The following is a 17,460-nucleotide window of genomic DNA, read 5'->3' as shown; positions in this document are numbered from 1 at the left end:
TTTTCTGCGGGATAACAAGGCAGTACATCATGTCGGCAAGCATTTTGTTAAAAAAAAAAAACAAAAAAAAAAACACTTCATCATGACAAAAATTGAAATTAAATCTAGCATCTCATGAAAAATCAGTAAAGTTAATTTCCTGTAGCTGTCAGGAGATAAGTTACCAGAGTCTCTATTGTGATGGACCTTCATTCAGTGCATTTTATTATAAACATCACAGAAAGAGGACTGATTCCATAACTTCCGCGTTCTTCATCATCTCTCATAAGTCCTTTATGTAGGACTTCAAGTCAAAAAAAAACCCACAAAGACAATGTCGACCATAGACGTTCGCCGCAATCTTTTCAAAACGCCGAAAACAACCATCGTCATGTTCTTTTCGGTGCGCTCCGCTAACCTTCTCGTGCACTAAGAGTCAATTCCCTTGACTTCCATTTATATTTGATCGTGTTTATCCCGGATATTTATTTCAGTTACCCCGGCTAGGATGAGCTGTTTGGACCATAAATGAATAATTTAGACCGTCACATGACAAAGTTATGACATGATGATGTAATAATTTCATTGTGCGCAACCCTCGAGGCCGTGTGTCGTTTGTGAAACTTTAGACGGGCAGAGAATCTCTTCACACTGAAGTTATCACGCCGAAACATTTTGGAGCCGTGGTAAGGAGATGTGTTTGAAGGTCACCGAGCCCTTGACCTTTGACCTTGAATTTTCAGTCCACCCATCACTCTCTCCAATCCAATTTTGAATCGAACAAGCCTCCGTGTACCAACGCACAAAAAATACCTTGTGGCATTGTATCATAGCGACAGTTCATCATTCGTGGTTGTAGTCTAATATTATCACATTATTTTATGCTTCTTTCACTTAGTTATCCTTCATTATGGCTTCCAAAAAAGGTTAAAGTGCTTGAGATAGCAGTGTTAAGAGTTTCAGTTGATCTGAAGAAGGAAGTAGTCGCTAAATGTGAGAGCGGTGTTTGCGTTACAATAAGCACGACGACACGGCAAAGTCGACCGCTTGTACAATCCTGAAGAAAAAAGATGCGCTAAAGACGGCTGATGTGGCTAAAGGGGCGGCTATATTCATGAAATAAAGTGACTGTTTGTTTGTTGTTTAATGAAAGACAGCAGGGTGTTAGCGTTAGCATTAGCAAAAGGCTTGACATTTGCATTCTGATTTAGCGAAGGAAATGCCGAAGACAAGTATCGTCAAGAAGTGAAAGACCACCAGAAAACACAGGAATAATTAAGGTTATCTTTTATTCCTTTCAGTATTTTTACCAAATATAAATCCATAAATAAACACTTTTTCTGCACTTTACATGCAACCATGCACCCGCACTTTGTGAGTTGCACACCAATGCTTTACTTGCACTGCCACCACCCAACAGTGTTCATATTTATAATGATGTTTACACTGCTTACATATTGTCAATATATATCCAAATGCACTGCAGTTTCCACACTGTACATATGACTATAAATACTTAGAATCTTGAATAAAAAAAAAGTTTTTCCAAAGAGTGCATAATGTTTTTTGGTGCTGGAGAATGGATCAGTAGGATTTACATCTATTTCAATGGGAAGCACAGATTCAAACAACAAATTAAATTCCTAAGCTGAGGTTCTACCCAACAACTGTTTGCTTTTTCATTCACACGATTTACGGAGACTTACAACTATTCACTCTCTCATTCACACGTCTGGGCTATTTTAAGGTCTGCAGTGAAAGAAATAATAAAATAAAATAACACACCAATGACAACAGGAGTCCTAGGTGGATAACCTGAAAACAACCACCTGTTGTCAGTTGAGCCATAAATACCATCCCATAACGCTTAGAATGAATATGGCGAACTTTTAGTTACGACTCACCACTTCACATTCATCCATTGTACACTAAAGCACTGCACCTGGAAATAAAATTAAAAATAAATGTAAAAATGGAGATTAAATACCCAAATTCTGGTACAAATGTATCAATGTAGGACATTTTTTTTTTTGTGGCAATTTCACCTTACCTCAGCATAACTCATCATTGTTCGTTGTTCTCTGCGACAAATTATGTTTTTTTTGTACTTTTGCACAATTTCAATACTCAGTGTATTTGATGGTTTGTTTGTTTAGAAGTTTATTAGGACAGTGTACAATTAAATTAAGCACAGAGGCAGAGATGTTTGTACCAGATTGTAGCTCATAGCTAATTTCCATCTGTAGTCCTGGGAAGACAATACAAATATAAAGCTGTACAAAATAGACAATATATATGAAATATATAAATAGGCAATAAAATAACTATACAATATATAAACAGGCAATAAAATATGTATTTTGCAAGTTGAAAGTGCTATTGTTGTGATATTGTTGTGATATAATTACTTTGGTCATCTGGGGTGATGATACCCGTCTGGCTTTGTTAGCGTGAGCATGTTTGGTGCTCCAGAATTCAATTTTTAACAGCCCGTGTAAAGGTGTGAAAATCAGTCACGTTCTTTAGATTGTCTGGAAGCCCATTTCAGTCTTTCATGCCTTCACGGGAAAAGGCAGATTGAGAAAAAGCAGACTTTTTTTTAATGTATAATATGTATAATGTGAACATATGGCAGTATTGACACTAAAGTTTACCTTAAAAAAAAAAAAAAAAAGATAGTGCTACATTAATACATTTGCACCATAATCTGGATATTTCATCTCCTCTTCTGTTTCTATTTTTATAACCTGTGATTAATAGGCCACCGGGTGGGAGCCACACAGGTACTCGGCCTCCACAAAGGGACGTGGGATGGCGGGTTCGGGGGTTGACGTGGCCGCGCTTCAAAGAATCGAGACAAAGGCTGCAGACTGTGCGGAATGGAAAAAGTCAGCAGAAAAAGGAGAAAAAAAAAAAAAAAACTCCTTCTGAACGAAGACATAATCGTTTAGCGGACTCCAGCGCATAACCTAAATAATACATTTCAGGTTTTGATATAACTATTACTGCCTGCGAAGAGCGCTTTGATGTTAATTGAAACCACTGGGCAGCAATCTGCTTTATAGCACTGACAAATAACAGTTTCCTAAGGCTACGCATTGAAGGTTAGCGAGCAAAAGACGCTACATACTTGCTCCATGTGTTCATTCGATTTAAATACAAATCAAAAAAAAAAAAAAAGAAAGAACTTGTCGTCATGGAGGCGGCACACGGAGGATAGTCCTTGGCCGGAGCTGCGGTGAGCGGAGAATGTTGTGTACGACGAGGACAAAGCCCGACTGTATTGTTTTCGGTTTTCCCAGTAGTTTGCTTCCTCCCTTTCATGCCCAAACCGCAGCTTAACTTGATAACACAATAATAAAATCTAGGTGGTCTGACAGAAACTCCTGCGTTGGAAAGATATCATTATTCACAAAGAGGTCTGTCTCTTGTATTTCTGATTTTTTAAGGGCTCGATAGTTTGAAGCAAGGGGGGGGGGGGGGGATGATTGCCAGGCTGCAGGCTCTGGATTTAATACAGACTAAACACAATAGTCTCTGTCTTCCTTTACTGTGCTTTAGTACGTTCTGGCACCGGGCTCTCCTCATCTTTTATTCTTCCCTGGCTTTTTTAGACGCTCATTAAATCACAAAAAGAAGCCTTGTCAAGGGGTCATCCGGAGCTGATGCAATGCGCAATAACAGAAAACATACCCCGTCGTGAGCGCAAACACATTGGCCAGGCCAGTGGAAAGGCCTACACGATGATAGGAGAGGTTCAAAGGGATTTTTTTTTTTCACCCCCCCCCCACCAGCACCACCTCCGCCCACCTCCATCGCATATGATACCACATCAGAGTGTGTACAGGGGTGACCTTGCCTTACGCTGAACCGCACAGGTCAGACTTGAGAAGAGAGGTGCCTGCTTTAGAGCCTGATTCACTGTACGACAAATGACAGGCGTTGCCGAGGAAGGTAATTGGCTTGTCTTCCCTGCAAAGTGCCTGTACGTTAATAATTGCTCGCAGAACCCCCCCCCCCCGATTTGAGTGAAAAAACGGGTGCCAGAGGGGGGTCAAAAAAAAAAAAAATCTCCTCCTCGACGCGTTCCCGTCTCGATGACTGACAGCGGGAACACGTGAATGATGGTTTGACATGTGCGTTGAGGTAGATTACGAAAATGATGGATTGGATATATGGACCGAATTAGGCGGCGTGGGTTTAACAAGTTCTGGACAAGAGCAGAACAAAAAGAAAGCATTTATAATACTTTAGTTAAGCTTGTATGTTTTAAATTTGAAAATATGCTAACAAATAATGGCAGCTCACTGGAAATGGCTTTGGGAAATATGCTGTTTTCATTTTTCTGTCTAATGATAGTGCTTTTATATCCGTCCAGTAAATATGATATACGATATATGCTAATGCGTTGCCAGATGCCGGCTCGCTTACCTTAGCATGAAGACCTGGAACAAATGGAAACAGCTACCCGGGGTCTTTTTGCAGGTAACCATACATTACCGGACAGAATCTAAAGCGCAGGAATCCACTATTTCTCCTTTGCTGATACAAATGGATGGAATTATTATTATTTTCTTGTCTCCCTGCCGGCCCGGCGGCTTCGACTTCCAGCAGCCTTCGGCGTAAACAGTCCGACTCTTGAGACCCGGCTACAGCGGCACTTTTGAAATGTCAGATAAATACCTTTTGAGTCGTCACGGGGCCGACCGCACACGGCATTTTGATAATGGCTTCGTAGATGGCGCGTTAGCCTGCGTGTCCGAGCGCCGCGATGTGCGATACAAGTCGGGGGGCGGCGATGTAAACTCGGTGATGGAAGAGAAGAAACCGGGTCGAGCTGATAGTTCACGGCAACAGATAAACAAACAAAAATCGGGCGCGACACTCGGCGCTTCCCGGTCCCAGGTTTGAATTCCATACAAAGTCAGCAGATGGTTTTCGATTTTCGTGCAAATACACAAGATTTTTAGTGAAACCTTGCAAGTAAGTGACCTGAAACGGCCCCCGACTGATCCGTTGCATCGGTGACCGATGCCGAATCCGCATCGTAACTCCTTCATGCAGTGTAGAGCGGCGGGAAAGATTGTAACATATGAAAGACGGTTGATGATCTGCCCCCTCCTGAGTGAAGGGGAATCATACACCGCACAAAAGCAACCAAACTGTAAAAGGTTATATCAATACAGCATTGAGATTCATCGTAAAAATTCCATCCTAAAATAAGAATCATAAAAAAAAAAAAAAAATCCTGACATAAAACTCGACCACATAAATGACAGATGTTGAAAGTCTTGCCCCTCTTTGGTGTCTCAACAGTTCAAATATAATGTATCCAAAATGCTCTTTCTGTTATTCCTGTAAAAACTGACATAGCCACATCTTAAAATACAACCCAGTACCAATATAATTATTATTATTATTATCATTTTTATTGACCTCACATTTTCAAATATGAATCCTCAGCAGGGGATTCATTGTTAACCCGAGAAAACTTCAGCAATGGCTTTAATAATAATAATAACAATAAAATAAAAATAGATAAATAAATGACAGTGATAAATATGTGATAAATAAATCACTTGCCACAGTGTTCTGGTGCCAACGTGGCCACAATTGAGCAATGCTTATTGATATTTTGGGAAATATCAATATAATTTTTAAATCTGTTGAGAAAAGAAAGATAAATAGATGGATAGATACTTTAATACTAATCTGTTCTATTGTCATTTTCTGTCCTTTTCGTCAACTGCTAATAAGCTAATATGTGCAGATGCTAAATGTTAATAATACTAGACGGCTATTCATCAGCTCGTTTAGAGTTCCGCGTGCGAGAGTGTGTTTACCTAATTGTGAAACTTTGGCGTGAAGGGATTCTGTGAAGTGTGTTATACCCTTTTATTATAGCAAACGTATCGTAATACACTTTAAAACGATCAAGCCAATTACGATCAAAGCAATTTCCTCCCGAAATTATTCCATAAAACTCAATTACTGAAGCCCGGGTCTACACAAATCCAATGGTTTATATACTGAGCGAATAATTTAATAGGGCCCACAGTGCCCATATCTGGAGGTGTGGAGTTGGGGGGGGTGGCGAGGCTTCCAACCCATCGCAGACCACCAGCGGTTGGAATTAAAAGCCCGGCTCCTGCAGCGATTGTTGGACATGTCTGCCATGAAAGGCCCGATCCATTATGTTCTCTCACCGATCCGCGGATCTGACAGAGGAGCCAGGTGGAGGGCTGAGGGTGGTTGGGGGGGCGAGGGGCGCTCCGGTCCTTGAAGTGCTCACCATAAAGATGATTGACAGTGGAGCTACATGAATGATAGTTTGACACATAAAAGGAGCAAAGTGTAATGATGGATTGGGGTAACAGAGGTTGGATGAAGGCGGATTTTGACATTATAAGAAATTATTTACAACTTATAAGACCCCCCCCCCCCTCTTCTGATAGCAGCTTTAAAAGGAACTATATGCTCACACGTGTTCATGCATGAAGGGGAGGAAGGGGGGGGGGATCTCTCTGCACATGGATTTGGTTTTTCCTGAAGGATTCAAAGATATTCTTTTTAACCCCCCCTCCCTCCCTTGGAAGGCCAGGAGAGAAAAGAGGAAATGTAGGTTATAAATAGGAATCAAAAGAACCCTCTCTGTTTATTAGGAAGGGATGCCAGGGACACCAACAGCTTTGAAAGTGAGAGAGCTTTTTGAGAATTTACAAGACAGGTGAAAGGAACATGTGTGTTAAATCACTGTGGCCGCCTCACTTGGGTCAGCTCTACCATAAAAGAAAAGAGATTACAAAGGAAACTAATGAAGACACTGATCAAAGTCTGTTATGGTAATATGTAGCAGGTGTTTCGAACTCCTGCAATCCACACACACACACACACACACACACACACACACACCACCCGTGAAAGCCCTTCATGTAACTCACATGTGCTTTGACAGCAACAATGGACGGAGCATATTTCAGGACTTTTAAAAACAGGTTACGAGGGGCCTGAATCCGGCGCGCCGCCACCTTCGGCAGGTGAGATGAAAACACAAGGAAAACACAGAGGCCCCCCCCGCGCCGGCAGATGAGCAACTGGGCTCCGAGACGCACGCCGAGGTTGAAGGAAAGTTGGCGGGACTTGAAATGGAGCTTGTTCAAAGCATGATGGCTATTTTTACGCTTAATCTACGATGAGTGGCACTGCTTCAGATTTACATTTACTAACTCTAAGTCCATGAAATGCAAGTGTTTCAAACCTGGATTTTTTTTTTAGGGAATTATTGTGCCGCAGATTCTATTTATTAGTACTAGTATTGTTTCTTTTTCATGTGTGCTCGCCGTAACGTTTGTACAAACACTAATCTCAACACAGTTTAAATTTCTCACAATTTAAGAAATTCAAACTATCTTAAACACTGATTATTCCCTTTATATTCAAATGATCACCGTGATTATAAAAATACAAATTTGGCGAAACGATACCGTAATTTGAAATTTTCCCTTTATTCCCAAATGAACACCATGACTATAAAAGTGGAAATTCGCTGATTGGGGTAGGTATTGTAAAAATAAAGCAACATAATCAGATGCCAAAAATGATGCCTTCATCTATTCCTATGCAAATAAATACATAAATAAATCACAATTATATAAATGTTTTATGAAGATTAAGATTGAAGATAAATTTCAATGACTACAAAAATAAAAAAGAGAATGGACGGTCCTAATTGTGCGTAACTATATTTACTGAATTGCTCAGTAATTTAGTTTCTGGTTAATTCCCGAGTTTACTTTTTCAGCCATTAAAAAAAAACAAGCTAGGAAAAATAGGCAGATGAAATAAATAACTTGCCTAAATATAAGGAAAAAGTAAGTTGCTAGTTTATCTTTTTAGTCATTCATAAAGTCGTACTTTCAATAACAAAAAACAAAACAAAACAAACAACTGTTGCATGTTTGGCCGATAAATCACATCGCTCTATAACACCTTTTTTTTCCAGCACAAAAAAAAAAAAACATGATATATAGTGATGTTAAAAACAAATGCATCATATTTTTCTCTCAAATCTGATTGCAAAGAGCGAGAAAGTGCAAGTAAATGGTTGCAGAATATTCCCTCCTCCTCTCAGTTTCCTGCGTGTCGAGCGGAAGCCGCTGACTTCGAGGAGGCGCTCATTTGTTGATCTGTACCTGCGTCGCACCTGCGCAGTACGACGTCTCGAGCGTGCCCAAGCTACTTCCGCCTCCGGCTTCCAAGTCCTCTGGGATTTGTAGTTCTTACGCGTCACGTCACCGCCGCCTTTCTCGCAAATCCCGACGCGACCGACGACGCCGAAACCAGAATCACCGACGATTCGACCTCGAATGTAAGAAAAGTACAGTTTAAAATCCTCGAACGGCGTCTTTTAGGGAGAAAAACGACGGCGTCGCCGATCCCCGTACTACAACACCCAATGTCGCCCGCTGCGAGTGCGACGCAGTGTAAACACAACTCCAGGAACATGAAAAGATCGGGTGACAGTGAGGGGGAGAAGAGAAGAAAGGTATTGATAGCGTTTTTCTCCGTCAGGTCCGGTGTTTTTCCGAGCCTCGGTGCTCCGTGAATATCTAGCGCTCCCGATGTGATGCTACCGCCCGGCTTTTGACGGCTGGGGAGCCGCGAACGTCAGCGCATACCTCACCTTGCCTTGTTTCCTTTATTGTGTTTTCCAGTTTCCCCCCCCCCCACTGTCAGTTTGACACAATGAGGGATCGCGGCCGCATTAAAAAAGAAAAAAAAATATGTATTTAAAAAACAAAACAAACAAACAAACAAAGAAAAATCACTTGAACTGACAGGAGGATGCGGCTCGCAGACGGACGACATCCTTTTAACGGTGTTGTTGGGGCAAGAGTTCATCACGTTTGGCTTGAAATCCATGCAGGTCAAATTAATCAATATTGAATGATACACTTAAAAACAAAGCAAAAAAAAAAAAACCCTGGGGAAACAGCCTGTTTCTTTTTCTTTCCCCCTTTTCCCTTCCTTCTTTCCTTTTTATTTTGGTTTTCACCCCGTTGTGAAAATCAAAACAGTAAACAGTTCATTTGTTTTGGTAACAATGCAGGGATTCAGTGCAGGAGAAGTTTGTGTATAAACATCTCAACCTGACGAGTGCTGCTCCCTCTTTTCTAAGAAACCCGGCTGATGCCTTCGGTGACTGTTTACATACAAGCATTAGGTTGTATTGTGATTTAAAGTCTGCCTGCAGGCACTAAAAAAAAACAAAACAAAAGGTGTGTTTTCCCTCCTCTGATAGCTGACGTATTCCAGCTTCATTGATCTTACGTGTACTTTTTTTTTTTTTTTCGTCAGCGCACCTTCTCACATTCGCTTCTGAGCTTTTGTCGGGGAACTTCTCGTGACACGGCACAGTCAGATGAAATGAGTTTAGGAAAAGAAAAAGAGGTGGGAAGTCTGTGAATCTTGACGCTAGACAGGATGGACAGTCAAATAAGTGTCCTGCAGCTTAACTTGTGGAAATAGTGAGGTGTCTGTAAATATCTGGATTTTATTGTGGTAATTTAGGCTGCGAGGTAATATTCATACAGCTATAAGACAGTTTTTTCCTTGTGGTGCGAGTATTGTAGTATATACTGTATCCCAGTCGACAGGTGTGTTTTAGCTTTTGTTTTTAAGGAAATGTTGACACACTTTGAAGGGTGGCAAGAATGCTATCGATTCACGATTCAGGTCAATAAGTGGAATGGCTAATGAGGAGAAAATGAATACCATACGAGGAATTCTTGGTTTTAATATATTTCTTCTGAGAGATGCATCAGTGTCCAAACCCTTTTTATTCTCTCTTTCTCACGGCGTCTTCTTTCCATCCGTAAACTCGAACTCCCGTGCAAAAGACGCGATCGAATGTTTCAGGCTGCATTTACGCCGCTGCCCGTAACGGCCAGTTCCCAATTTTTTATTTTTTTTGTACCTATCTCTTTTCTTTTGACTTGCGGCTTCATAACAAGTCCATATCCAACATCTGTGTCACACTTGCTTAACGCTTTAGCCAGCCATTATTCGCGTACAAGGTTTTTGGCTACCGGTACAGAAGGCGAAGTAAATGGGCTGACGGCGGCCTGGAAATAGCCGGGACCATTTGCAGCGGACGCAGACCGGAGAGAATATTTTCTATTTTTTTTTTCAGAAACGCCTTGGAGGGGGCGCGAAATTTTTCGCCCCGAGCGTGCGTTCGCGCCGTTCCAGTCATAGCGTTTTATTTCTGAGGCTTTACTCGCAGTGACAGGAAATATCCGCTCTGATGACAGATTTGATGGCAGATATCAGATTCAAACAGAATTTCTCTCGAAATATGAAGGAGGGCTAAAATGTACCTCAGAACATCCCATTCCACATGTTTTTTTTCTTTTTTACTTTAATCTTTTCCCCCCGCGGCATGATCAAATCCTATCTTTGCCACATGGGACGGAAAAGAAATCCAAATCGGGTCGCTTGAACTCCATCGTGTAAAGGCTGCTTTAGTCCCCCTCCCTTCTAGTACAGGCCTGTAAAACCAAGGGGTCAACAAGAGGTCAAATCAAAAAGATCTGCTAGAACTTGGTTTTGGAGGCTTCACGGTGTCCTCCGACCTATTTCGCCACTTTCCGTCGTTAGCCCTCAACGCTACGCTATTTTGGTCTTTTATTCGAACAAACTTTACGGGAGTTGTTTTGAACGGGGCCCGGCAGCTGTCTTCGGATAACGTGAGATGTGTGCGGAGATGTGCACGTAGGACCGGCGAGGGCTGTACGCTCGCGTGCGCGCTTGCCTCTAGCCTCGTGTTTTATATGGATGACCCCGGCGCATAACTTTGCCGTTTTGAGGGTTTTAAGAAGACGCTGATACAAAGGAAGGAAGGGACTCTGCCGTGCCCCGAGGCATCCTGATCCGAGATTCGCCCGATAGTCATCTGTCTGTCTGTCTGCCTCTCCGGTCTGTTTCTCCTCTTATCTTCTGACTTAGATGCTGTCTGCTGTGGCACATGTGTTTGGATCATGTTATACAGCAGTGAAACTATGTAGGACGTGGTTCCTCCTGTTTATGAAAGCAGCCATGGCGGCCAGATGAGCGGCTCAGAGGGAGAACTCATTCCAGCTGGCCCCCAGGCAGTCAGGCAGCCGTGCACAGACCTAATGGCTTAGCTTCCCTTCTCTTTAGATGAATAAAAAGATGAGCAAGTGGAATTGTAATTCCAAAATGACTGTACGACTGTAGAGCAGCCAAGAGGGGAGCTGCCTGCCTTTTTGGACAGCTTTTATACCGTCAGCGGTCGCATAATGATACATTAGGATGTTTAAGAACTTGGATATGATGGTTGTCTCATCCAGTAAGTCCATGTAACTGCGGGGCTGCACAAAGTGAGAAATGCGCTATGATGGCTCCACTGTCAGTCCCGGTTACGGAATGCAAACACCGACAGATTAGTGCCAAATGAATACACAATCTCAGAAAATCCCACCAGAGCGAGTCGGGATAGTGTACTGACAGGTGGGATGCCAGCATCTATATATATTTTCTGAGTGAAATAGGATAGGACGTTGGCCTAACTGCCTGGTGAGGGCTAACCGCATCCTGTCCACATCCATTCCCATATACTCCATACGAGAAACCCTTAGTAAATATATATTCATCTCATTTTTGTATATTTTCTTTAGCCGATCCCCCCCCCCCCTCCGTCATTTAGTAGCTTTTTCCCGGCTTCCCCCGGTAGCGCGCCGCTTCTTCGCCCGGATCCGCTAACAGCATTTGACTCGGCCTTTGCCCCGCCGAATTGAAAACATCTCATTACGTTTTATCAGTATTGTCATCGCCGGATGAGTTTCCGCTCCCGCCGTGATAAGTGTGAAAACAGCTCCGACCCCGTCCGCTAACCTGATGTTCTAACGCCGCCTTTGATGCAAGCTCGCCATTTGGACGGCGATGACAAGTATAAAGTGCTGTGTCGAAACAGGAAGTGCTTGTGTGTGTGTGTGTGTATATATGTGTGTGTGTGGCAGGGCTAAATAATGATCGCACAGGGTCACCAGATGTTTCGAGGTCCGGGGGCTCAGCCCAGCTCATTGCTTAGATCAGCCTCATTGGTTTGCTCCGGTTGCGGCGCCCGGCGCAAGCTGTTTAGGGTTTTTAATTTCTGAACACTCATTAAAATGGTTTGTGTTTCCCTTGGCAATCCTGTTAAATTAACAACTCGCAAGGTAAAAGCTGATTATGTGGCCACACATCCAGACATGGTTAATCAATCCCCCTCCCCGCAAAACGTTAGCCGGTGAATTAGTGTAAAGGAAACGATTTATGGCGACTAATGCCGACGTCCTGTCATGTCAGACCTGGTGTTTTAGCAAGAGGGGGGTGTCGGATTCAGCGCATTCAGCAGCTTTGCACTCTCCCTGCCATCTTTTTTTTTTTTTTTTTTTTTTTTTTCTCCAACCCCACCCACCCCTTTAATGCAAGCTACATGCTGCTTGCTCTATTAATGAGCCAATAATGGAGAAATAGTGTTGGGCGGTGACATAAAACACGGGTATGGATACCTAAGGCATGGCGGCACGTATACCTCTCAGATTTACGCCCAGGCTTTGCGTGGAATAGCAAAAAAGGGTGGACGCGGCGTGGGGTGTGTGTGTGTGTGTGTGTGTGTGTGTTTTTGGGGGGGCGGGGGTCTCGCGGCTTCATCAGACCCCCGCCGGTCGAGCTGCGGAAAAGCCAGGGTCTCCGAAAAATACGGCTGTGGTAGATAATGATACCATTACACTAATGGAGCTGGCAAATGAAGGAGAACCCTGATGCCCTACTTTATTACCGGAGGGGGTCATTTCCTCACTGCATTCCTAATGGCCTGAGCACACAGTATTGATCAGGCTATCATGCTGCTAATCCTCTACAGAATTACTTATCGCTGGCGAGGCGTCGATCCGCCACATGCCCCGCTCTGGCCTTGCCGCCGGGCGGCCGCCGCCACTCCGGCGGGGACCCACCGGGCCATTTATCCAGTCGTGATTTAGGGCCGAGCAGGGATGTTGTCTGGGAGGTCTTCAACGGTGGGCCGGCCAGTTCAACGCGGAGACGTCGGGAGGGGGGTAGGCGGGGAAAAAAAAAAAAAAAAAAAAAACAGGCAAATGAAGCTAACAGCTTTCATTTAATTAAGGAGTAGGCAATGATGTGGTTCCTCGCTCTTTATGGCCCCATCGGCTGCCGCGGACTGGGGAGGGGGAGCTTCGGTTGTTGTTCTCGGTAATTGTGCTGCGCTGTAAATAAGAGCCGGCAGCTTTTGTGCCATCAGGTAGCCGCTGCAGGATTTTTCAGCCGAGCTCCGGCCCCGGGTTAATCACGGAGCGCCTCGCGTGTAAAAAAAAAAACCTTACCGTAATCCTCGCACCGCGTCCCGGCTCCGGCCGGATCGGACCTCTCGAACAGGGGTGTTAGTGTCGAAATTGAAGGAAAGATTTTCTAAATTATTCATTGTATGCGTTATAGGAACATGACAGAATGGCCCGGGCCGGGCCGATCGTTACAAATGAAAAGGAGGGTCGGGTCACGGGCCCAGGGCGTGTGACCTGTCATATCCTTGACTCCTATGCAGGGACTCTGCCTGCGCTCGCATCCCCGGGCCATTTGAAGCGTGGCCGCCGTGCATCAGCAGGCCCCCGTGGTCACCTTTGGCCTTGGCTAATCAAAGAGTTTACCTTAAGGGGGGCATTTAGCCTTGTTCGCTCCAACCACTCCACTAGCCATAAAGATGTATTTATATATTTCCATCTGGAACAACCTGTCGTAGCCGGGGAACCCAGTTATCGATCCAGATATTCAGTCATTTTTTTCCGCGCCAGCCATCAATATTGTGCAAACACGCGTCCGCGCGCGGGTTGACCTCAGCCCCGGCCTCCATTTTTTTTTGTTCCCATTGGAGTTCAGTGATATACTATTCTGAAAAGTAAAATCAATGAATGAATATGAAGTTTTGGTGTGTAATATAGCGCAGGCCCGAGGCCCCGGGCCTTTCATTGATCTGCTCTGTGAGCTGATGGTGATGGCGGTGGGGGTCTGATTAGTCTGCTGCTGAGGTTTTTCCCCCCTTACGTGTCGACACGCCTTGTCCTGCCAGTTTGATCTTTGGACCGGAGCTGTTAACAAATCAGCCTGGTTAGTTTCAACCAACTCACCCAAAGCGCTAAAAAACCCCAATCCGTGCCGCCGTTCGGCGTCCCTGACAGGAAGTGAGAGAAGGCCGCAGCCACAGATCACAGTTGTCACACTAAATATGAGAATTGTGTATTACCGTCATCATTATTTTGAGATTCTTCATAGTTTAATTTGCTGGCTACTTTTCAGGTACAAAAGGATTACTAAGGACTTTGAGGTTCTTCTTGGTTCGTGTAGCTTTGTCAAGTTTAGCCCCACCGTCATAGGGGATTTTCACAAATGGACTTTGGGCCTGGGGAATGGAAACAGGAGGGTCGCTAATTGTCAAGTACTTGGAAATCCACTCCATTTCCGAACCCAGGTGCAATCCACCAACTAAATGACCCTTTATGAGACATGGCATTGATGACGCTGCCGACTGTTTATTAGCAGCTGCGTGAGATCTGGATCAGCTTCACGTGAGATGAACGAGAAACCATTCACATTCTTTTTTTTTTTTTTTTTTTAACGTCCTACCACTGTTTTTTTTTTTTTTTTTTTTACAGCACTCCGTGTTGAATGTACGACATTTTTAAAGTTTCATGATGTCTACATTTGGTTTGCATCAGTCAGGATATCAATTTTTACAGCCCTGCCTGCATTGTCTCGGGGTATGTAGCTTAGATGGCCTGCCACGGACTCCCATGTGTGCTTAAGAGGTTCGGTGATCAAACTGAACTCTCGAATGGAAAAAACAGATACCCACATGCGAGGGTTCACAGCCTGCTGTGGTTTTGCGATCGCACTGCAAAGCGAGTCACACGGCGAGTGCGAGTCCTCCCGTGTGCTTCTTCGTAGCGTTCTTTTCGCTAATCCACAGAAACGCCAGTAAACACCGTCCGTCTGAATCCGGATTCCAACCACGCTCGATTGAGGCTACCGTGTTTATGCGGCGGTGCCGGACCTTTTGTATACGTCCAGGTTCAGCACGTTACCCCCACGGATGGTTTTCTCCCGTGGAGGCAGGCTCTCAAATTGTCTAAACAGCCCTTGACAGCTCGTGTGTCTGACAGCCCCTGCCGAGCACCTCGTAATAGCACGGAGACATTAGCCACAGATGTCAGAGTATTCGCAAACAAGGCCCCAACAAGGAACATCCAAACTGGCCGGCAAGATCGGCCGTCAAATTCAATGAGATTACATTGAATGTGACCCGCTCAAGTAGGGTTCATCTGTCATGCATGTGTCCCATCACAAGAGAGACATAGAATAATCAGTTCAATCAATAGATGGCGGTGGCTCATTGGATGGCTGCTGAATAAACATGGGAATGACCCTCTCACCTCATACAAAGAGCCACGAGCCCCCGGGGAGTTCATTAGCCGTTTGAGGCTACGATGCATCCTAGCCGCTTTTTTTTTTTCTTCCCCCTATTCCTGTTTGTTTGGCGTACAGTCGGCCGAGCGTGTGCTGTGGGCACTTTTGTGCGGTTTGACGACTGCGAGATAAGACTTTGTGTCCTGCACGGCACCGCGTGTAGCTACATCTTGATTTCCTTCATGTTCTGGCGGCTGTTTAAGTAAACGCGATGCCCGAGCGATTAAATACGCTTCTATTAGCTGGTTTTTCACGGCGGATGTTTGAGAGATGATGAGATTTACAAGGATTATAACATAATGTTGCGTCAGACTTATTTAGCCTCGATTTATAAAATACAAACATCGGTAATGGGGCCCCGTTAAAAATGATTTCACTGAGCAAACCCACCTGCCCAAGATGGAAGTCCTCATGGTGTTAATTTGCTCGGGCTCAGATCCCGGGGGTCGTACGTGGATGTTTGTGTGCGTGCACGTGTGGGTCATGCTCCACTTTTCTGTCCAAAGATGACCCAAGTCAAAGTTATAAATGCGGCTGATACAACACCAAAAAAATTCTGTTTTTTTTCCTGTCTGAATCATTAAATTTTTTACTACCTTTTTCACTCAATGTAGAAGTCCGTTAAAAACCGTAATGACCCACAGTTGTTCAGGAAAGGGCTAAAAGCGGTGCAGGCTGCAGAAGTAAGCTAACTGTTGCTTTACAAACTGCCCATTTCTGTTACTTTTTTTGGGGATGCACGCACTTTTTTTTTTTTTTTTTGAGCATTTTTAAATCATAACTCACTTCGTAGTAAGTCTCTTATTTGGTTTGACCAAATTGCATCCGCCAGACCAAATAAAACAGGGGGTTGATTCTCCTGGTTACCAGACGGGCCTGTAATTTGGCCTGAATCCAGACCTTTCATCATCATTTATGGAGCCAATCAGGCCATCAGCTGATTGCAAACAGACCAATGGGAAACCATGAAATAAAGTCAAAATATGTCTCAGACGTTTGAAGAGGTGGCCGCTTCTGAGAAGTTAATGGATTTAATGTGGGGACGGAAGAAACAGCATGGAGCCAAGGGGGGCGTTTAAAAGATTAGCAAAGGAAGTGACAGTGGGGAGTCAGAAGACGGTGGCCGCACTTTGAACGTTGTTTGCAGATTTAAAAATGACCTGGATTTTAGCACCGCCGGTCTTATGTGCACTCCAGTCCCTTTTTCAGTTGTGTAAGAGCGCTTTGACTTGCGGATTTCCATTCTTCCTCCGCCTGGCTGCAGCAGCAGCCACAATGCATTAGCTAAGAGGAGCTGTTTACATTGTACGTCCGCGTGCGTTTCTAGAAAATGGGTTTAAATCCTCAGTAAAATAAAGCGGTAGCCATAAGTGATCATCCAAAGTGAAAGACGCTATAGCTCCTAACTTGTTTAGCTTTATCCTTTTCTCAAAAAAAAGAAATATCCAGCTCCCAGAAGTAATTACAAGACGCGTGCCCTTCTTTATTTGCACATTTACTTTCTTTTAGCAATGACTCACCTTTCCAATACAGTAAAGGCGCCTCCTGCCCGCCATCTGGTTTCAATGGAAAGTCCGAAACCTCTTCGAACACAAAAGCGGCTGGAGACCGGGTTCACAGGCTCTGTTAATAACGACTGTTAATTTGTACATCATAAGTTCCTTTCCATAAACGCGAGCAATGAAAGCGTGTCGAAAACGCCGAACGTTGGGCTCCACACCCTGTTTGGAAAGTAGAAAAACCCTCGCGCTTTTACCCAGGAGTCAGGTTTTAGCCCGGGGGTTAGCTTAGCCAGTGGGTGCACGTCGGTCTCATTTGCTAACCGGTGCAGCCGAAATGTAATTTTCTATTTCTTTTTTAACATGTTTAAGTTACTGTAAATTCCGGTCTATAGAGCGCGTCTATATATCGCTCATACCTACAAATTTTTAAATGAAAAAA

At 44.0% G+C, this 17,460-nt stretch overlaps 1 protein-coding gene across 1 annotated transcript in view; it reads left to right on the top strand.

Moving 5' to 3' along the window:
* The first annotated feature begins 8,306 nt into the window (after positions 1-8,306).
* The window catches only part of fto (FTO alpha-ketoglutarate dependent dioxygenase), a 138,249-nt gene continuing 129,095 nt past the window's right edge, over positions 8,307-17,460 (top strand). Inside the window, exon 1 of the mRNA XM_086174892.1 lies at positions 8,307-8,524. Within this exon, the coding sequence (XP_086031018.1) occupies positions 8,435-8,524 (90 nt within the window). The 5' untranslated portion in view covers positions 8,307-8,434. The remainder of the gene's footprint in view (positions 8,525-17,460) is intronic.

The sequence above is a fragment of the Fistularia commersonii genome, chromosome 27 (assembly GCF_037954325.1).
Source record: "Fistularia commersonii isolate RoL2024-O1a breed Wild chromosome 27, RoL_Fcom_v1.0, whole genome shotgun sequence".
Taxonomy (NCBI): domain Eukaryota; kingdom Metazoa; phylum Chordata; class Actinopteri; order Syngnathiformes; family Fistulariidae; genus Fistularia; species Fistularia commersonii.
Note: the sequence above shows the minus strand (reverse complement) of the source record. Positions and strands in the feature narration are given on the sequence as shown.